Source organism: Dreissena polymorpha, chromosome 4 (genome assembly GCF_020536995.1).
Source record: "Dreissena polymorpha isolate Duluth1 chromosome 4, UMN_Dpol_1.0, whole genome shotgun sequence".
In the NCBI taxonomy this organism is placed as follows: domain Eukaryota; kingdom Metazoa; phylum Mollusca; class Bivalvia; order Myida; family Dreissenidae; genus Dreissena; species Dreissena polymorpha.
In genome coordinates, this window is record NC_068358.1 from 627086 (window position 1) to 650363 (window position 23278).

Genomic DNA, 23278 nt, shown 5'->3' on the forward strand with positions numbered 1-23278 from the left:
AATATCAAATTGATTTTGGTAGTTCTGAACAACAAGGGGCATGGGTTAAAGAAAAAAAAGAACAAAAAAGAAAGAAAAAAGAAGACTACTATACAATATTATATAAACAATAAAACAAGAGAATGCCTCCGCATAAGCTTGTGTCTATGGACAGACAGAAAGGCAGATAGACGGACAGACGTCTTCATTGATTCAAGTATACCCTTTTGATTATGAAACGGGAATTAAACACTACCTTTACTTTGTTAAGGGCTTACAAAACGTTTTAAGTGAGGATTCCATGGAAGAGCAACTAATCTTTATAATCGAGTCTAATGGTCTCCATTCTGATTTAAGAAATTTTAATATGTCAACTTTTTTATTTTCATATCTTATGAGACAATTTTGGATCAGTTTTTTTTTATAGGGGCTGGCAATGATAAGAACCTAATTTTTTTTTTTTTATAAATGTTTACCAGAGAGAGCAAATAAACATTCGTACCTGATTATGAAAGACAAAGAAAAACTATAATTTAATCATGTAGAAACAAGAGATGTGTTTGTCAATAACACAATGCCCTCTACTGCGCCGCTCTAATTTATTTTATTCTTTTTTATCATTTGGCAGGTACAGATAATTATCTCCTTTTAAAGCTTTTTACTTCCCTTGGATTTGTTTTTTTGACCTTTGACCTTGAAGGATGGCCTTGACTTTTCACCACTTAAAATGTGCAGCTCCATGAGATACACATGCATGCCAAATATCAAGTTGCTATCTGAAGCAACATAGAAGTTATGAGCATTTTTCGAAACCTAAACGCAAAGTGTGACGGAAAGACGGACAGTTCGATCACTATATTTGGGGGCATAAAAAAAACTATGGAAAGAGTAACTAATAGGTTAGTTAAAAGACAAACAGAACTTAAACTTGCACAGTTTGCACATTGAGACAATACAAGGAAGCAGTATTTAAGCATTGTAAAATAATTGACATTTAACTTCCAAAATGTATACTGCCCTTTTTTATGACAACAAATGCTTTTTAAAATATAACCTGCATGTAGATGCATACTATGGGAAAAAACTGAAATGCTAAGTTAATAAAAATTCTTGCTTTTACCATTGCAGAATTACAGAAAATCCCTATGTGAGTAATTGGTCCCAGAATAAATAAATTTGAAAAATCAAATTTTAATCTGCGCATTCAAAATTGACATCAACATGGTTCAAACAGAAATCTCAAACCTAAATTCAAGCACTTTTTAAGGACTTTTCAAGGCCAAATTTTCATTTTCAAGGCCAAGAACAGTACGTTAGTTTCCTTTAAAAAATGCATTTTCAAGACAGATTAACACAGTAAATGTCATTTATTTGCTCAAACACATTAAACTTATTCCATATTAACTCATACATGTTATTTAATTACATACAAATACATGTTATCCATCCTTAACTCAATGAGTCTCACATATGTATTTACTTCTTAAAGTTATTACAAACAAACACATTGCTTCTCAATTTCATGTTTTCTGTGTGGGTTTCCCCTTTCTTGTGGCTTTTCAAAGCGCTTTCCCCCATCCCCCCACCATCAATGGTCTTCATACAGAACCGACAATGTGCTTTTCCAATGTCATTTGTTTTCTGTACCCAGGAATATTCAGTTAACCAGCCTGGTTTGAAACGACACTTCCCCATCGCTGCAATTTCACTCACGGAAATTGATCACAATAAAGAACCTCTGACGTAGTACACATAATCTGTGACGTGAATACATAACATTTCGTAGTCAATAGTGTACGAAGCTTATATTTCGTACTCAACTTTTTTGCGCGAAGGAATTTATGATAAATTTCGTAATATTTCCCTTAAGAACAATTTAAGTTTATAATTAAAGCGATGATAAAAGTAATTTTGAGCAGAAATTAACATTTTCAAGGCTTTTTTACATGAAATAAGCACTTTTTCAAGGCCAACCTTTGTTCAAGGGCTTTTCAAGCCTAGGACTCGTTTTCAAGCACTTTTCAAGCCCTGTGCGAACCCTGATCAAAACATTCTCACGACCGAAAGCATTTATATTTTTCATCTATGCTTAGATTATTTGGATACACTTTGCCCCTTTATGTTGATATTACAAAAAAAATTGGAACACGTAATATTTACAATGCTTGGTGTTGATTTGGAATGGGTTAGTGTTTCATTGGGCCGACGGGTTGACGATTGTACCGTTCTCTGTCGACCGTTCATCTGGTTCCCGGACTTGGGTCTATTCGAGCTCTGCGGTGGGCTAGGGGCCCGTCCATTCTGTGGAATTCTGGGTAATGAAGGAGTCTGGTTCTTTTGGCTAAAATAGAAAACAAACATGAGGATTAGGTAAAGTATATGACAAGACTGAATGGAAAGCATTCTTTTATATAAGACTCCATGCAGACACATTTGAAAAGTCAGTGGGAAAATAAATGATGTTAACAAAAATGTTACAAGTCAAATGAACTTAATTATGGATAAATGATGTTAACAAAAATGTTACATGTAAAATGAACTTAATTATGAGTGAACAGTAACTTATGGACACGTGATCAAGAAATAAATTCACCATGACTATTTGAAATGCATTTTAAGGTATGAAATGTTGAAAGTGAATTTGTTAGAAACAAAACATACAGGCTACAACACAGCTTTCCAAACTTATGATCTAAAAAAGAGGTGTTGGACACATGGCCAAGTCACTAAAACACTATCAATATGTCATAAAACAACATTTTTCATCACAATTTGTTTATATATTATATCATATATATTATATTTAAAAAAAATGTTGTTAAAGTGATGAAACATGTTGTTTTCTGGCATATTGGTAGTGTTTAGTGACTTGGCCACACGCCCAGCACCTGTGATCTAAACAACTTTTAACTACCAATAAGCAAAACATATTACAAACTCACTATGCAGACAAAACTAGTTACATCATGACATAATTTACTATACAACAGTGGAACTCAATTCCAAAGATGGCATACTTTTTAGTGTAAATGAGGCATTTGAAAACTGCAAATTTGACAAACTGTGTACTGTCAATAGGGCACATGGCAAACTATATAATCAAATAGGCATACTGAGAATTGAAAATTTCAAACAATGTTTTCTAGAATGAAGATATTTAATGAACATCAAAATTAATGGACAGCTTAGAATAGCGTGTCAACTTTGAAACTGATTCAACTGGCATGCAGATATTCTACACTGCATTATGCAGTCTCTTCTAAGTCCATACCCAAATAAAAAGAAAAAAGAAAAACAACAAAATAGACGAAAATAATCTCTTTGACTTTATCTATATACTGACAATTAAAATATTGTTCTAGTTGTTTTAAATTGACTCTCATATGAAAGCCGAGTACCATGCATAAGCAATTATCATGTATCACTCAGGTATACAATGTATAACAAAGCAGTGAAAGGGTGTACCAACCAGACATCAAAACACAATATATCAAAACTAAGTGGTTTAACAAGGAATACAAGTCTTGAAAATATTAAGAAATAATAACCTTTTACTGATGAAATTTAACCCTTTGCATGCTGGGAAATTTGTCGTCTGCTGAAATGTCATCTGCTGAATTTCTAAAATTAGCATTTTCTTCATTTTTTTCAAAGAATACTAATAGAATAGCAAACAGTTTGAATCCTGATGAGACGCCACGTTCTGTGGTGTCTCATCTTGATCCAAACTGTTTGCAAAGGCCTTCAAAATTCGGTTCCAGCACTGAAAGAGTTAAGAGAAGATGTTTTTATTGTAATAATGGGTTAAAGACAAGAGCACCGCATAGCGGGTGCCAACGCTCGGCTGCGGGTGCAGTTTTTAATAAATGAAAGCTTGTCAGAAGATTTTTTTTTAATTATATACGAGGTAATAGTGGCCTTGACCTTTGACCTAGTGACCCAGAAATGTGTGTGGCCTGTATAATTCATTAAGGTGCAGCTACGTATGAAGTTTCAAAGTTGTAGGTTGAAGCACTTTGATTTTAGAGCCAATGTTAAGGTTTTAGCATGACACAGACGGCGGACAAGCTGGCAATGACAATACCTCGGGTTTATTACAAAAACAGCCGAGCAAAAAATTAGTAAATATTACTTACTATAAGATCAACAGGCTAGAAAAACCTGACAATTTGGGCTTGATCGCTATTGTAAGCAAGCTGCCAAAAAAGTCATTGAGAGCAGCTTATATAAATTCCAGAGATCTTGCACGTTCCCTATTTGTAATAAACAGCATTACTCCCTGAAAAACCATTTGTATCACAATGACCTGAAAATATGTTCACCCTGTAATGGCAATTCTGATATAAATCTTAATCAAATATGGGTCTATGGACCCAAAATATTGTGCACGATCAAAGTAACTGAAGGACAGACAGCAGACAGAAAAGGATGATGCAGCCAATTATCTGTTACATTTGTTTAAATGACATCAATATTGAATTCAGACAATTACCAACACAGTGGCAATAATAAGCAGACCCTGCACCCCACCTATCACTTTAAATATAAATATAAATCTAAGAAATTGCAGCAAACAACACTTTGCAGAAAATTTATCACATGAACCCTTATTTTGAAATCAAGAATACATTTCCACAAACCCATCAAATAATTAAGTGCATGATTTACTATACATTTATCTGAAAAAGTAAAACCAAAGTCCCATATCAAATCTCTATCTACACAAGCTGGGCTTCTATAAAACAGGATGCATGACCAAGGGTTTTAACGCATCTTCTATTACAGTACTTGGTTGTCAAACATTCACATATCATTACAGTCTTTATGATATTCAAATGAAATAATGTAAAATTAATAGCATTAGTAAAAAAACAATTATATCAACTTAATAATCAAACTTACTAAAAACAAAAATGCAAACACAAAAATACGCACAATTTCATACTGTATCTATTTCACAAACTGATAACTAAATATTACAAATTTTGATTTTAAACTTATTGTTCAGTAAGTTGATACATTTTTTGCTTAAACTTTTTAGTCATTTGAAAGGCTTAATATGAAATGTCATTGTATGACAACAAAGCAGCAGCAATAGCAAGTCTTGTCCCTGTGTCATTGCCAGACAAGCTCAGATAACAGGGTGATTTACCTGGATATTCTACCATTAAGAGATGCACTGTCAAATAAAAATAGGAGTAACCCTTAGTTTGAACTAAATTCATCATTATGTAGCAAAAGCAATTCACCTGGGCCAAAAAGCTAACAGACTGGTATAAATATATTCACTTTAATCACCTATGCCACATGTTGAAATAAAAAATATGTTGCAAATTGCCATAACCATGTTGTAAAAAAATCTAAGTTGAAAACAGGGGATCACATTTAGCAACTTCAAAATGTAGGATAATAAAAAAGCAAAATGCTTAACTTCATTGCACAGAGCAATTCATGCCAGTTTTAATATTGTTACTTTATCACACAAGTCTTGTGTGAACAGACACCAAGGGAAAGAGACAGCCAGACAAACAGATCTACCAATGTCCATGGTGAATTTAGCAAATATCCTTCTTATATTCTGTATGTGGACTTAGCAATACACTTAGACATGATTTTCCATGGTGTAAAAAATAATCCAAAATTAATTTACTTTTAAAATACTTTTTTTTTTTATTTCCTATACAAACCAGAACCAAATTGTGTTCACAATAATTTTTTTAACTATTTGTTGTTTCTACAAAGTATACCTCACTTGTCAACTTTGTTATATAAGGAATATAGATAAACTTTATAATAATAATTTAATAAGAAAAGTAAAAAGATGCAATACAATTATTAATGACCTACTGGTAAAATAACTTAAACAACAAAACATATAAAAATGTTAACATATAAATTCATGTTCAGTAAAATGTTTATGGAAATGAGAAAGATGTACAATAAAACCAGAGGCAAGAAAATAGTGATTCCCTGTGCCTAAGTGCACACCATAAGTGTAACCTTGACCTTTGATCTTTGTAGCCAATCACTACCAAAAAACTGGCACACTAAAATATGCAAACCTCAAGTAATGAGCACTGCTTGACCCAGAAAGACGCATGCTAGAAATAATAGAGTATTTAGTAAGCTTAATTCGAAAGTTCTTTATCATAACCGCAACAACCACTCATTAATTCATATGGACGTAGCATTAAATCTTCACTGGTTTAACATAAAATAGTAACAATTTCAATCCTTATGGCCATGAAAAAAGTTTATTTAGTATGGAATTTTGCAATAATCCGCAAATAAGAGGGCAATAATTGCCCTAAAGAGCTCACATGAGTTAAAATTTCTTAAGTTGTAGATGACTTAAAAAGAAATTTTATGTAAATAATTGATGAAAAAAATAAAATAACAAAATGTAGTAATAACAAACCTGTTTGCTCGACTCATCTTATTTCTTCTATCACCTGAAAAAAAAATATTTGAGAAATATTACAGATGAATATTGCATTTGTGCAAATGATACCAGTACTTCAGTATTGTGATTACAATAAAAAAGACACGCATACATGCATCTGTAACTTCATATGCTGCTATTAAAGCTGATCGCTTTTTGCTAGGTTCCTACGATCATAAATGGAGCCATGATTGAAGTGGTTGTCTTAAGGTAGTGCACCTCTAATGGGCACATATCCAAATATAATCTAATTAATTATTTTCTTAATCAGCATCATTTCACTGAACTACATGCAAATTTGTAGGTAGGCTTTCCATGCTTTTTAAAAAAATATACCGATTTTTTCAAAACCACCCCCACGCTCGGCTTTTGTCCAGTTTATTTTCACCCCTGGGGTATATAAAAGTTCCATAATTCATTCAAATTTCCAAATATGGGCATGCAGTTGGTGTGTACAGATGCTGTAAAGGTGTTTGAAGTTTAAACAAGATGAAATAAGTATTCTTTTACAGACATTTATTTTTTACAAATTTTTATCTATGGAAGAGCACCATGAAATGTAAGTGATTTCAGCCAAGTAAAAATTGGGTCGGTTAAAAACAAAGTGTCATAAAATTCAAAATAGTATCATTTAAGTCATATTTTAAACTTAGTTTTTATAGAAACACTATATACAGCAAAAATACCAAGAACTAGACAGATTTACCGTTTACTTTTTGAAATAAAAATAAAAATGCAACATGCATGGTTCGTATTTTCAACAGTAAATCACCCAATATCGCCGTAACGTTGTTTTAATTTTAATAATTGAAAAATGTGCATGAAAATTGCAACATATTTAACAATAAATATAGCTTATATGCCATATTAAATCAAATTACGTTAGAAAATAAATAAAACGCGTCGCAAAAAAGTATACGTCGTCGGCAGGATTCGAACCTGCGCGGGAATATCCCAAAAGATTTCTAGTCTATCGCCTTAACCACTAGGCTAGGGCACCTAATAGTAGGCTCTTCAACCTTCGAAGAAATCGCGGGAAATCATTAGAGGTGCACTACCTTAATCTTGAACAAACCAGGCTGATTCTATCAGGTATAAACAGATCTTCTGGTAAATTCTGTGTATGGTGGATTTTTTTTGCATTAAAAAAATGTCTACCATTAATTGACTACAATCATGGTTCATTGTGATCATCATATCAAATAGTATTAGACTGTATTTAGTAGAAGGTCAATCGGGATGTATTTATAGCATTACGGTGCTGAGTACCTGTTGTTAATAACATCACAATTCGCTAAAAAGATTTTATCCGCAATCGTGTCACATCGTAAAAGAGCCAATTGATTATTGATACAATTAGTTTTAAGTATCACTTAATATAAGAACATACTGACTTGTGGAATCATGATTATGGTTTCAGATCAAGACCAAATCAATAAATTTTCTCAAAACACTCCAAACAAACCGTATTGTAATCATATTTGAATTGAAGATCTGATGGTGTCAGATCATGGCAAATGTAATTGTAACACCATCAACAGATTGCAACCAAGCGCAAGGCAGGGTATGATAACATGCCAAAACATGTGTTATCCTAAAATTTCTGAGAAAGATAATGAAAATGTATGTGTGGTCAGTCATGGCATTATTAAAGTGGTAGATCGCATGCCAGTAGGAACCAAGCAATAGCATATAAACAACAACCATAGATTGAAGAACTAATAAATCAAAGTTTGATTATTATAATCAATTTAAAAGTATAATCCATTAGACATTATTTAATGCAATCAATCTTGTAAACTGAGAGAAATTGTGAGGTAATAAAGTACCCATAGTGGACATCATAATGTGTAGCGCATATAATATCATCACCCTTGCTACCATAAGAAGCAAAGTGAAAATGGCTTTTTCAACCAGCATAAAACCAGAACAGCCTGCGAGAGGTTCATGTTTTATGCTGTTTGCTGCTTATCAATAACGAAGGGTTGGAAACGAAGCCTTTAAAACTTGAATTTTATATAGTAAGAAAGGTTTTTAATTAAATTAAACTTTCTACGGGACAACAAATGTGTCAAAATACGTATCTAAGTGGTTAAGGGTTTACAGTACTTATAGACATACTGCATTTCAAGACATTTTCATTTACAAAACTATCATGCCTGAGGGTCTACTGTTATTAAGTCTACACAATATACAGGAAAGGTTAAGATTTTGTTATAATCACTAGCAGAAACAAGAGATGTGTTTGTCAGAAACACAATGCCCCCTTATGTGCCGCTTTAAAGCCATATATTTGACCTTTAAGGATGACCTTGACCTTTCATCACTCAAAATGTGCAGCTCCATGAGATACACATGCATGCCAAACATCAAGTTTCTATCTGAAGCGACATAGAACATATGAGCATTTTTCAAAACCTAAATGCAAAACCTAAATGCAAAAAGTGACGGAAAGACAGACAGACCGATCACTATATGCCCTCCTTCGGGGGCATAAAACATTGTTCCCATTGTCATCAATAATAAAGAAAGTATTTTCATTTTGTAAACTACATAAACAACACTATTATATTTTCTTTCATACAAATCTTCTTCTAAATTTTCTAAATGCAGGTTAATTGACAGAAAGTTTGGTCAATTCAACTATCTTTAACATAACAGAGTATGATCGTGTACTAAAACTATATACTGATGCCAACTCATTAATATATTAAAATCATCATTACAAAGTGAACTATAGTAGAACAAAACTGCTAAACAATACTTATTTTGCTAATATTAAATTTCCCTACATTAATTTGCCGTAATAATGCATATTTTTTAACTAGGCCTGAAGTTCTACTAAGTCATGCACAAACCATACAAGGAATTGTGAATCAAACAAAACATTTAAATGAAAAAAATATAACTGTCATTCAAATATTAATGTGTACAAGTACGCCAATCATATAGCTACTTTCAGATAGCCATTGCCAGTATTTATTTAATTCAGTTTTTTTTCAAACCAAACCGCTCTTGGGAGCAAGCAAAGCCCAAAACAATATGACCCCTGTCAAAAGTTGCATCATAAACAACCAAACTATTATGTAGTTATAAAAAAGAAGAAACTGGGATTTTATAAAAACTGTTCAAATGCTCTGAGATGTTAACCCCCTTATGAACTTCATGAAAAAAAAGATATATAAAACACCACTTTGTCTGTGGATGCACTTTACAGTGTAAACATAGATATAAATTTTCTTGGGGCAAAATTTATCAATTGAGTTTATTATTGTACACAGGGATCATATTTTCCCGCAACATCAATCGGTCCGGATTTAGATGGGGAAAAGTGTGCGAAAATTTATATCCGAAATCACGACAAATTACGTTAAAATATATGCCATTGATATTGCTATTCATGAAGATGGTATAATAAATGAACAAGTTACATTCCCTAAGGCATTATTTTTAAACGGAACATACGAGTTTTCTCATTTTGTTTTATCATTTGCTATTTCATTGACATTGGTTGTTTCGTGTGCTGTTTTATCTGACTGTTTTTCATCGTTGTCAATATTATTAGTCTGCTTAAATCTACCGATGTTTTAAATCGTTGTCAACTCGATAATAGCTTACAAACATGCATTGAACCCAACAAATGTCTGTGCGTAGGATTGTTACTGACAATAACAAAACCAAATATTTAAGAAATAATTCATGTACGTTATAGTTTGTAGTCGAATAACCCACGGCCGATAGTTAAGATGCGTAGGGATTATATGATTTGAAACCACGCATCTAAACTTTCGGTCGTGGGTTATTCAACAACAAACAATAAAGAACACGAATTATTTCGATTCTAACACGATTTTTACTGAAGATTTATACAATGTAAATTATTTTTCTAGTGTACTATTTTATGTGAAGTTCCGCCCATAAAAATAACTTTCGGCTGTTCTGTCGATCAGATCCATGACTTTTATTTATTTATTTATTGCCGAATTATTACGCTGGTGGAAAATGTATCGGCATATTTTGTTTAATTACAGCGCGTGCTTTCAAGGTACAAGGTCCGCCCACAATTATTGCAGAATATCCGATTTTCTTCTTTGTTTATATGACAGTTTACTGTATCATGCATGAAATGCACAATTTCCACGAGGATAACAATGAGGTTTGTATCTCCGAAGTAACTGTCAACGATTTTATCCTGTACACGGACTCTAGTATACACTCCGTGTCCTGGACGAGTACACCTTACGGACCGATTGTGCTAGGTATGAGCCAGTGAAATTATCGATTGATATTGACACGGGGTTATTCACGCGTGACTAATACACAGCCGCGCGAATCTTCGCTGCTTGGGGCCATACTCTGATACTAGTTGGCTGACGTGCAAAAATCTGTTCCTGACCGGTTTAGAGACTGCAGCAAATGGTTTATCACACATAATCGAGATAAGAATGTAATTAGGGTGTGCACTGTGTAATCGATTTCATGACATGGGAAATTTTAGCAAACAGAATCAGACCGACTGTTTGGGATTTTCAATCGGTCTTTCATGACCTCAATCGGTCTAGAACCGACAAAACCGACAAAAATATGATCCCTGATTGTACATGTATGTGTTTGCATCCATGTAATTACTAGACACATACAGGTGAAATTGGACACATCTTCTTAAGAAAGATGGTATTTCATGACAGTGTTATAATTACAGAATTGTATGTCATATATTTTATTGGAATTGCAACAAATAAGGTATTATTAACAGGCCTTTTTTCTATAATGATTTTCAAAGACAAAACAACAAAGCAACTTAATGCAAAACAAAACACTAAAAACAAACAAGCGATGTGTTTGTGAAACACTATGTCCCCATATATTTGACCTTTGACCTTGAATGATGACCTTGACCTTTCGCCACGCACAATGTGCAGCTCCATGAGATACACATGCATGCCAAATATCAAGCTGCTATCTTCAATACTGCAAAAGTGTACATTACATTAGCGATTTTGACCCATATATTTGACCTTTGACCTTGAAGGATGACCTTGACCTTTCACCACTCAAAATGTGCAGCTCTATGAGATACACATGCATGCCAAATATGAAGTTGCTTTAATCTTCAATATTGCAAAAGTTATTGCAAATGTTGAAGTTCGCACAAACAAACACACAAACCAACCAACAAACCAACCAACAGACAGGGCAAAAACAATATGTCCCCCACTAATAGTGGTGTGGGACATAAAAAACATATCAAATCACATTAAAAAACACAGCTGCAAATAACTGCCTTCAAAAGTTGTCTTCTTTTTTTAAGAAACTTGAAATGCATTGAAGTACAGTCAAGTAATTTCCTCCCAGAATTATTTACATATTTTAAAAGACAAGTCCAGCAAAATTAAATGCAGTGCCATAATACAGCTGGATAAGAATATGAACGTATGAATTTGAGTTTAATTTCCTTGCAGAATAGTAAAATTTTAGTTGTTCAAACAATGTGTTATATGCAGCAGCTTATTATTTGTATAAAGTTTAGTAATCTTTTCCCTAAACTACATTAGCACAAGAGCAACGCATAACGGGTGCCACGCTTGGCTAGGGGTGCAGTTTTGAATAAATGAAAGCTTGTCAGATTATTATTTTTTTAAGAGGTCACAGTGACCTTGACCTAGTGACCCCAAAATGGGTGTGGCATGTAGAACTCATCAAGGTGCATCTACATATGAAGTTTCAAAGTTGTAGGTGGAAGCACTTTGATTTTAGAGCCAATGTTAAAGGGGCCTTTTCACAGATTTTGGCATTTTTTAACTTATTCATTAAATGCTTTATATCGATAAATGTAAACATTGGATCGTAAAAGCTCCAGTAAAAAATCAAGAATAAAATTAAAAAAAGGAAAAGAACATTGCCCAGAACAGGTTTCGAACCAGTGACCCCTGGAGTCCTGCCAGAGTCCTGAAGTAAAAACGCTCTAGCCTACTGAGCTATTCCGCCGAGTACACGTACTGGACGTATTTTATACCTTATATAAGCAATCTTCGTAGTTTCACAAAATTTAACAACAAAAACAGAACTTTCCAAATTATTCAATCGTTTCGCGTTGCAACGCTTTATAATTTTTAGGTTTTAAAATCGTCAAAAGATGCATATAATGGCTATATTAAACCATGGTAAATGTTCAGTATTACTGTTTCCTCACAATTATCATAACTAAAACGAAAATTTGCGAATTTGAAACAACTTTTTTCAATTTTGTCAATTTACCAAAGCGTGAAAAGATCCCTTTAAGGTTTTAGCGGGAGGCAGACAACGGATGACACGACGAGCTGGCTATGACAATACCTTGGGTTTTCTCCAAAAACACCGAGCTAATAAAATTATATTTGTTATCTAAATATCCAAACACATTTTACTAACTTAAAGGTTTTAAGGTAGCGCACCCCTAATGGACACATCCAAATACAATCTAATTAATTATTTTCTTAATCAGCATCATTTCACTGAACTACATGCAAATTTGTAGGTAGGCTTTCCATGCTTTAAAAAAAAATATACCGATTTTTTCAAAACCACCGCCAACGTTTGGCTTTTGTCCAGTTTATTTTCACCCCTGGGGTATTTTAAAAGTTCCATAATTCATTCAAATTTCCAAATATGGGCATGCAGTTGGTGTGTACAGATGCAATTAAAGGTGTTTAAAGTTTAAACAAGATGAAATAAGTATTCTTTTACAGACATTCATTTTTTACAAATTTTTATCTATGGAAGAGCGCAATGAAATGTAAAAGATAATTTCAGCCAAGTAAAAATTGGGTCGGTTAAAAACAAAGTGTCATAAAATTCAAAATAGTATCATTTACGTCATATTTTAAACTTAGTTTTTATAGAAACACTATATACAGCAAAAATACCAAGAACTAGACAGATTTACCATTTACTTTTTGGAATAAAAATAAAAATGCAACATGCATGGTTCGTATTTTCAACAATAAATCACCCAATTTAGCCATATCGTTGTTTTAATTATAAAAATAGAAGGATGTGCATAAAAATTTCAACATATTTAACAATAAACAACGCTTATATGCTATATCAAATAACGTTAGAAAAGAAACAAGGGCTGTTTGTAAAACATGCATGCCCCCCATATGGGCTGTACGTTGTAGTGGCAGCCATTGTGTGAATACGTTTTTTGTCACTGTGACCTTGACCTTTGACCTAGCCACCTGAAAATCAATACGAGTCACGATCAATGTACCTATGAAGTGTCATGATCCTAGGCCAAAGCGTTCTTGAGTTATCATCCGAAAATCATTTTACTATTTCGGGTCACAGTGACCTTGACCTTTGACCTTGTGACCTCAAAATCAATAAGGGTCATCTGCGAGTCATGATCAATCTACCTGTGAAGTTTCATGATCCTAGGTATATGCGTTCTTGAGTTATCATCCAAAAACCATTTTAATATTTTGGGTCACCGTGACCTTGACCTTTGACTTAGTGACCTCAAAATCAATAGGGGTCATCTGCGAGTCATGATCAATCTACCCATGAAGTTTCATGATCCTAGGCTAATGCATTCTTGAGTTATCATCCGGAAACCATTTTACTATTTCGGGTCACAGTGACCTTGACCTTTGACCTAGTGCCCTCAAAATCAATAGGGGTCATCTGCAAGTCATGATCAATCTACCCATGAAGTTTCATGATCCTAGGTGTATGGGTTCTTGAGTTATCATTCAAAAACCATTTTACTATTTTGGGTCACCGTGACCTTGACCTTTGACCTAGTGACCTCAAAATCAATAGGGGTCATCTGCCAGTCATGATCAATGTTTCTATTAAGTTTCATGATCCTAGGCCCAAGCTTTCTTGAGTTATCGTCTGACAACCACCTGGTGGACGGACGGACCGACCGACAGACCGACATGAGCAAAGCAAAAAGTGTATGATGTCTGCAGGATTCAAACTTGCGCGGGAAGATCCCAAAAGATTTCTAGTCCATCGCCTTTATAACCGCTCAGCCACGACAATTTCACAGTAGTGCAAGCTTAAATTAGATATCCATAAGTAAACAGGTAAAAAGGCTTTTCGATCTTTGAAGAAATCGTGAAATCGTATTTTTCAGATGATATTTGGATCAAAGTCAATATTTATTGTGAAAAAAATGTATTCTAAAGGAATTACATAAACATATATCAAAATTCGAAGTTTGAAAAAAATAAAATGCATCTCTCGGAAATAACCGATCATTGAAGATCTACAATGATCGTAAAATAAATTGCGGGAAATCATTAGGGGGTGCGCTACCTTAAGTAGATAGGTAGGAATTATTTTATATTCAGAAAATGATCACCTAGCATGGATATTATATAAACAGGATTAAGATAAATTAGTTTTTTCACAAAATATTGTCACTTTTATTAAGTGCACGTAGGTTATCGCAACAAAACACTTATTATATTAGAAAATGTGAAAGAATTGATTTATACCCATGAGAGATATTTATTAACTCTTTCCCCATCAGAAGCAAAGTGAAAATGACTTTTGCAACCAGCATAAAACCAGAACAGCCTGCGAGTAACTCTGCACAAGTCTGTTCAGGTTTTATGCTGTTTGCTGCTTCTTCTATATCTTAGGGTTGCAAATGAAGTCTTTAAAACTTGAATCTTGTAAGGTCTTTAATTAAATTTGACTTTCTTTGGGACTACAAATTCGTCAAAATACGTTTCTAAGTGGTAAAGGGTTAAGCATAGGTGCACATGAAAGTTGACATAGGTAGTACATGTAATAGTTAACATACTTGTTTGATTTTTTTTACATGACCCTTCTATACAGCAATAGATTAAACAGTTGAAATGAAAAACAACAACAAAACTCAACATTAACACCTTAAAATGTTCTGGGGTCAGAGCATTTGTAAGGGAAATCAGGTAACCTGAAACAGACACATATGAGCTGCACTCCGGCAAAATGGGGCTTAATGCACATGCATAAAGTGACATTCCAGTTTAGCATGTGCAATCAACAAATGATAATCAGGTAAAAACACCACTTTCTGCCTTTAAGGTATTTTTTCTTAAAGGAAAACTTGTCTAACTAGTGCACAATTATGTTTAGGCAGAAAGTGTCGTCCCTTATTAGCCTGTACGGACTGCACAGGCTTATCAGCCATGGCACTTTATGTACATGCAGTCATCCCATTTTCCCAGGGCAAGGCTCGTACTTTTTGGTATGCCTTTTGTAGTTAGAGAAAGCTTGAAGGGGTTGTCAGTTAGCCCTGAAAAAAGACATGTTAATGAAAATGGTTACACACAACCAACCACTGCAACCAACAACCGCCATACCTGTGGGGTAGCCTGCAAGGAAACCAACAACAACCCCTCATGAATTCACTGTATGCTATTTTCACTTGTTCATGCAAACAAACCACCAGTCATGTCATATTGCAACAATAACCTCAAAATAGGTTACCATTTTTCAGCATTTATCAGTCATAAAGTGCCTCTAAACTTACCTTTATCAGGGGGTTTTGATTTAATGTTAAGTGTTACATAATACTTTTTTTGATAAAAAAATCACCTTGTTATATTTGCTTATGAATATGAAATTATTTTATTATCAGTAAGTTCTGTATTAAGTTCTTCCATTTATAAGAAGAAACTAGCTTTAGGATGACATGATTTGTTAACATTTTTCATAAATTTTGACCATCTGTCAGTGAGAATACTGGCCTTATTTTTCATTAATTCAAACAGTTTTTCTAAATTTAATAATTATACGCTATATTTTAACAATACATAAAAAGTAGCTTAGAATCTCCAAAACAATTACAAACATTTAAAATTGTGCAAACCAGGCCCATTGCACTTTGCAAATAGTCTACTGTGCAGTTTCTACTGGATTGTCATTTCTTTTACCTCTACTACCTCTTGCTACAAAAAATATTACAAATTGTATCATCCAATTTATGTGAACAAAAAGTTCCAGTATTGATCTCTATTGTGATATATCTTAAATATTTGATATGCGGTCTAGGAAAACCTGGCTTAATGCATGTGCGTAAAGTTTCGTCCCAATATAGCCAGTGCTGTCTGCACAGGCTAATCAGGAATGGAGCTTTTATGGAATCATTCCTAAAAAGGAAGTATCTTCTAAACCATTTTTAAAAGTCAAATCTTAGTGGAAAGTGTCTTCCCTTATAAGCTTGTGCCGACGTCACAGGCTAATATGGGATGACACTTAATACACTTGCTTAGCTTGTGCCGACGTCACAGGCTAATATGGGATGACACTTTACACACTTGCTTAGCTTGTGCCGACGTCACAGGCTTATATGGGATGACACTTTACACACTTGCTTAGCTTGTGCCGACGTCACAGGCTTATATGGGATGACACTTTACACACTTGCATGTATGTAGCCCAGTTTTCTCTGAGCTTGGCTCAAACATTCTTTAGTTCCTGTACAGATTAAGCTTGTGATAATTTAAACTAACCAATACCATTAGCACTTATACAATTTAAAATCATAAAACTCTCAAAATAATGAAAATAAACCATGTCGTAGAAAAATTCTACTTTACATGAAAAATATAAGGCACACAATTCTCCCTCATCTAAGGGGCAGGTAACTTGTTTTCTTTTTATTGAGAAGCACTTAGCATTCACAAGCTTCTTCATTTATCATTTATTTACTGAAATGACCTGCATCAGGATACAAACAAGTAATCTGGGAAATATGCATGACGAATGTCAGAAGTCTATAAAGTCTTTACAAAATGTTAGGATCATTTCTATGAAACTATTTCAAAATCCAAATAAAAGAAATATGCTAAGTTTTCAAAATCTAAGGCATATAAGAAAACTACCCAGTTTTCCCTGATGTTGATGTGCTTCCAAAGAATGGAACCAACTCTACCAAACAGGTCTTCTGTGAAAGCTTAAACTTTTAAACCTATTGACTTAAGATTTTGACATCACATGGCCCAGGTTCAAACTTGTCTGAGATACCATCAGAACAAGTTTATTAAGATTCCACAAAAAAGCGATTTACAAAGTGTTCACATGGTAAATTTTTAGGACGAAAAGAAAAGAACAAAAAGTTATCACTTAAAGCTCGCCATAAGAATTAAGTACTAAGGTGAGTTTATGAAGAACAAATACAAGGGCTGTTTGTAAAACGTGCATGCCCTCCATATGGGCTGTCAGTTGCAGTGGCAGCCATTGCGTGAATACGTTTTTTGTCACTGTGACCTTGACCTTTGACCTGAAAATCAATAGGGGTCATCTGCCATTCATGATCAATGTACCTATGCAGTTTCATGATCCTAGGCCTTATTATTCTTGAGTTATCATCATAAAACCATTTTACTGTTTCGAGTCACTGTGACCTTGACCGTTGACCTAGTGACCTGAAAATCAATAGGGGTCATTTGCCAGTCATGATCGATGTACCTATGTAGTTTCATGATCCTAGGCGTAAGCATTCTTGAGTTATCATCCAGAAACCATTTTACTATTTAAAGTCACTGTGACCTTGACCTTTGACCTAGTGACCTGAAAATCAATAGGGGTCATCTGCCAGTCATTATCAATGTACCTATGAAGTTTCATGATCCTCGGCCTAAGCATTCTTGAGTTATCATCCGGAAACCATTTTACTATTTTGAGTCACTGTAACCTTGACCTTTGACCTAGTGACCTGAAAATCAATAGGGGCCATCTGCCAGTCATGATCAATGTACCTATGAAGTTTCATGATCCTAGGCCTAAGCGTTCTTGAGTTATCATCCGGAAACCATCTGGTGGACGGACCAACCGACCGACCGACATGTGCAAAACAATATACCCCCTCTTCTTCGAAGGGGGGCATAATAATTTAATCAAAGATAACATCAATGACATTATAAACTAAATATTCAAATAACTAATTCACAAAAAGATTCAAGCCAGAAAACCTTGTTCATAGTCAGCATTGAACAGATCGTTCGAGCCTCATTCTGAGAAAACTGGGCTTAATTCATGTGCGTAAAGTGTCATCCCAGATTAGCCTGTGCATTCCACACAGGTATCAGGGATGACACTTTCCGGTTTTTATGGAAGTTTTCATCTTAAGGAAGTCTCTTCCTAACAAAAATCTAGTTTCAGTGGAAAGTGTCCTCCCAGATTAGCCTGTGCCAACTCCACTTTCAGCACATGCAATTAAGCCCAATTTTCCCAGATCTAGGCTAGTTTATGTAGTTTTCTTACCGCTCTGTGTAAGTTTCTTGCATATTTTAGGATATTTGGCGAACTTGACATAGTAGTAGGACTCATATTCCATGACGATGGTGTCCAGGTCGATGTTGTCGCACACCTCGAACTTTGTGACATCGATATTAGTCTCCCTACCGAGGGCTGCAGCCGAGTCCAGGTACCTGCAAAAAGAAACCCGACACACAATTCATAAGTCCCTAATTCTAGATCTTGAACTTAGTCTGAACTTGAAATATTCACCAATCAGAATGACTTTACAATATTAGTTATTATTTTCCTTGGATTTACCAATCGAAATGATTGTTACATTTGAGATTTGATTTCTTTTTGTTTTCACCAATGAAAAAGCTTGATATATTTGAGATCTTAAGTATTTCGATTGGTTTCACCAATGAGAATGATTATCGCATTTTACTGTCCATTTGAGTGAATGGGTGGATTCATTTTAAAGATGAATACTGTGAGAATAAGAATGTTCTTTGACAATTAGAACCTGTGAAATGAGACAAACTTACTACACACATTACTTCAGCAAATGTCACTGTAATGCAAATTTATCAGCCACTTTATCATATCATTACACTTGTTTGGAAATCACATGCTTAAGGGAAAAAGATGTAACTCAAAAAAGAACTAGAAAAAATATATATTCAATGGAAATTAATCCTTAACAAATTTCATAGGTAGAGAGAACATATCTGTATAAAGTCAGGAAAAGGTATATGAACAAACTTTGCAAAGCAACAGTTGAAATAGTTGTATTAATCTGCAAGAGCATGTTCAATATGTACAAGCTCTGACCTTTCAGCACTTAAAATTGCTTACAGAAAATATTGATTGCATGTATTTCAAAATTGTTTTAAACTCAAAGATGAACTGAAAATCATGTTCATAGTTGTATAAACATGTATCTCATAAATCATTTCATACAAAAACAAACTTTGAAAACATGGATATATCAATCACTTAGTTTTCAATTTCCATTTCAAGGAGGGCTCTAGCCGTGTTTGCATGTTACCAATTACAATTTGACGCTGCCTAGTGATCTGAGAATGTTTTCAAGAAGTAAAAATCAAATCCATGTTGATAAATTATGCAACATGGCTTCCATTATTCAATACACAAATATTGATTAACTTTATGAATACGGTTTTACATCAGGATTGTATTGTACAAAATTATACATTAACAAGAGCACCGCAAAGCGGGTGCAAACGCTCGGCTGCGGGTGCAGTTCTGAATAAATGATAGCTTGCCAGAAGAAAAATTGTTATTTAAAAATAAATAAAGGTCACAATGGCCTTGATCTTTGAGCTTGTGATCCAAAAATGGGTGTGGCGTGCAGAACTCATCAATGATCAGGACACCATCGTCATGGAATATGAGTCCTACTACTATGTCAAGTTCGCCAAATATCCTAAAATATGCAAGAAACTTACACAGAGCGGTAAGAAAACTACATAAACTAGCCTAGATCTGGGAAAATTGGGCTTAATTGCATGTGCTGAAAGTGGAGTTGGCACAGGCTAATCTGGGAGGACACTTTCCACTGAAACTAGATTTTTGTTAGGAAGAGACTTCCTTAAGATGAAAACTTCCATAAAAACCGGAAAGTGTCATCCCTGATGCCTGTGTGGACTGCACAGGCTAATCTGGGATGACACTTTACGCACATGAATTAAGCCCATTAAGTCTCATCATCTACATATGAAGTTTCAAAGTTGTAGGTGGAAGCACTTTGATTTTAGAGCCAACGACGACGGTGGACAACGAGCTGGCTATGACAATACCTGGTGTTTTCTCCGAAAACAGACAAGCTAAGAATAATTTTGTATTTTTTTAACTTTCCGATCATTGATGGAAATCAAATCTACTGCAGGTGTTACAGATAAAAAGGGAGGACAAACAAACAAACAAGACAATCACTAAAGACTTCCGCATCAAAATGCCAGGTCAGCATAAAAACCATCCAATGTTGCTTGTTACTGCAACATGGTGTTGAAAAGCAAAGTAAAATGTTATAATGCATACCCTTCTTCATTGAGGTAGTTTAACACCAAAATCAGGATGTTCTTCTTTCTGGTTTCTGTTTTTATTTCATCCTGAAAAGAGATGGTATAATTCATTGGTATCATAGCAAGTCTTAAAGGTTCAATTGCAAATAAAATCTGAAACACACAAAGCTCATTAATATTAAAACAAAAGCACCGCATAGCGGGTGCCATACTCGGCTCTGGGTGCAGTTTTAAATAAATGAAAGCTTTGATTTTAGAGCCTATGTTAAAGTTTTATATTAGAGGTCACAGTGACCATGACCTTTGATCTAGTGACCCAAAAATGGGTGTGGCGTGTTGAACTCATCAAGGTGCAGCTACATATGAAGTTTCAAAGTTGTAGGTGGAAGCACTTTGATTTTAGAGCCAATTTTTTGTTAAGGTTTTAGCATGATGCGGACGGCGAACAGCAGACGCAGGACGGCAGACGCCAGACGCCGAACCGGCTATGACAATACCTCGGTTTTCTCCGAAAACAGCCGAGCTAAAAATTAAGTATCCACTGCTGAATTTATATATTTTGACATGTACATCTGAAAAGTGCTTCAAGCATGTTTGAAGATTTTTTATTTATACTTTTTTTCAAACTCAGCCAATTAATTAACACATTTTTATGTTCTGAGCAGGTTTCACAACTTGGTCAAGATAACATTGGGACAAATTTTCTCTTCAAGTCTTTACAGATTGGGCAATATTTATATGAATGTGACACTTTGAGTATTCACATTAGGTAAATGCTGAAAAAGCACGACAAACAGGTATAAAAGGCATTGACAAAATCTCACCATGAGCATGTTACTCCTTAAGAGATAGAATATAACTCAGTTTAAATGTAAGTTACAAGAGCCAAACTATGTTGTAAATTAAATTTACACTAAACACATAATAAGAAATGTCAATGTAACAAAAGAACATAACCTTGCACAAATTTATTTAACTGACAAAAAGAGCAATATGCAATGAAAGGGTACTGCATACATTAACATTCAAAGATAAAATAAGAATGGAAAATCTAATAAAAGTCTAGTTTCTATATTAAAAGTCCTGTATTCCTTGTTTAAACAGGATTTATTCATTACATTATTTAAAATGTGTCATTTAATTATAAATGCAGGTAACACGGTATTTGACAATGAAATTCAGATGAATTAATGATTTATCTTCATTCAGAAATATCTTATTGTGATTGCATGAAACATCAACTGTTGCTAAGCAATATACAGAAAAAAAATTGGGATAAAAATTGGGTAATATTTTAAGAATTTATATCAAATAAAATTAATTTAAGTGACAGACTAATGTACTTTACAATCAATACAATTAAAGATACAATAACAACAATATAACAAAAACTAATTACATAAACATCATTGCACAGAACAGGACAAAGTCCACATTAATTTAATAACATAACATTTGTTATAAATGAATACTGCATGATGGGATGTAACGTTTTTAACGCATATTTTTGTGCAATATGAAAAATTGAACAAATAATACTTTACCACTTAGATACATATTTTGATGTGTTTGTAGTCCTTTAGAAGGTTAGATTTAATTAAAGACCTTTCAATACTAGATTCAAGTTTTAAAGTCCAATCCCAACCCTTAACACTGATGAGCAGCAAAACCTGAACAGACTGTGAGTTACTTTGCCTCTGAGTGGGAAAGGGTTAAAGATATTTTGGCACACAATACTTGTAAATGAATTCTAGCATGATTAGCAAGTATGAGTCGATTAACAGTTTAAATACATTTTAATGAAAATAGTACATGACATACAACTAATAAATTATAAAAACAAGCAAATTTGTTGAATTGATATCCTCTGCCAATATGCTTCTGGACACAAAAGTGTTATATTTGACACTCAAAAAAGCATTTTTTCAAGATACAAAGGGCCATAACTCTGTTATTAACAGATGGTGTACAATGCCATTTGGCGTGCATCATCATCTTATCCATATATATACTCATACCCAGTTTCAATGAAATCCGCCAAAGCACTTCCAAGATATGGCTCTGGACGGACGGAAAGACGGACAGTCAACGCCAAAACAATATTCCTCCACCTATGGCGGGGGATAACAACTAACTTATACATAATATGCACTTGAATAAGATATTGGAGGTACATTATACATGTAAAACATTGTGCTGATTTTTTGTTAAACAAATACAAAAAGTAATCATAATATATTAAATATATATTTATATATTTACATACCAGTCTATGTTACCAAACATTGAATAACTTAGATCTTTGATGAAACCGCTTTGTTGTCTTTATATCCAAAATGCAAACAAGCACGTTGCAGACTTTATTGTTTTAACAAAACAAGAGGGCCTGAAAGCCCCAAATTCGCTCACCTGAGATTAAAAGAAATGACCTGTTTTTTGCAGCCCAAGATATCAATGGAACAAATGTTCTAACCAAGGTTTCATGAAGAATGAACAACAAATGGCCCCCTGGCGGCCATGTTTTTCAACAGACCTGAACCATTTTTTAACTCGTCCAAGATATCATTGGGACAAATCTTCTGACATGAAG

The 23278-nt window shown here is 34.1% G+C and overlaps 1 protein-coding gene across 9 annotated transcripts in view; it reads right to left on the bottom strand.

Moving 5' to 3' along the window:
* Window positions 1-23278, bottom strand: part of LOC127876193 (katanin p60 ATPase-containing subunit A-like 2) — a 68391-nt gene that overhangs the window by 15820 nt on the left and 29293 nt on the right. Inside the window, exons 2-8 of one of the 9 annotated variants that reach the window (XM_052421224.1) lie at window positions 20705-20775; window positions 18668-18834; window positions 15642-15695; window positions 6398-6431; window positions 6042-6080; window positions 5132-5158; window positions 2203-2320 (exon numbers count right to left, since the gene is read on the bottom strand). In XM_052421224.1, coding sequence (XP_052277184.1) covers window positions 2203-2320; window positions 5132-5158; window positions 6042-6080; window positions 6398-6431; window positions 15642-15695; window positions 18668-18834; window positions 20705-20775 — 510 coding nt within the window. Of the gene's footprint in view, window positions 1-2139; window positions 2321-5131; window positions 5159-6041; window positions 6081-6397; window positions 6432-15641; window positions 15696-18667; window positions 18835-20704; window positions 20776-23278 lie in introns of all 9 variants that reach the window. The other 8 variants (XM_052421223.1, XM_052421222.1, XM_052421221.1 and 5 more) reach the window with 8 other exon arrangements.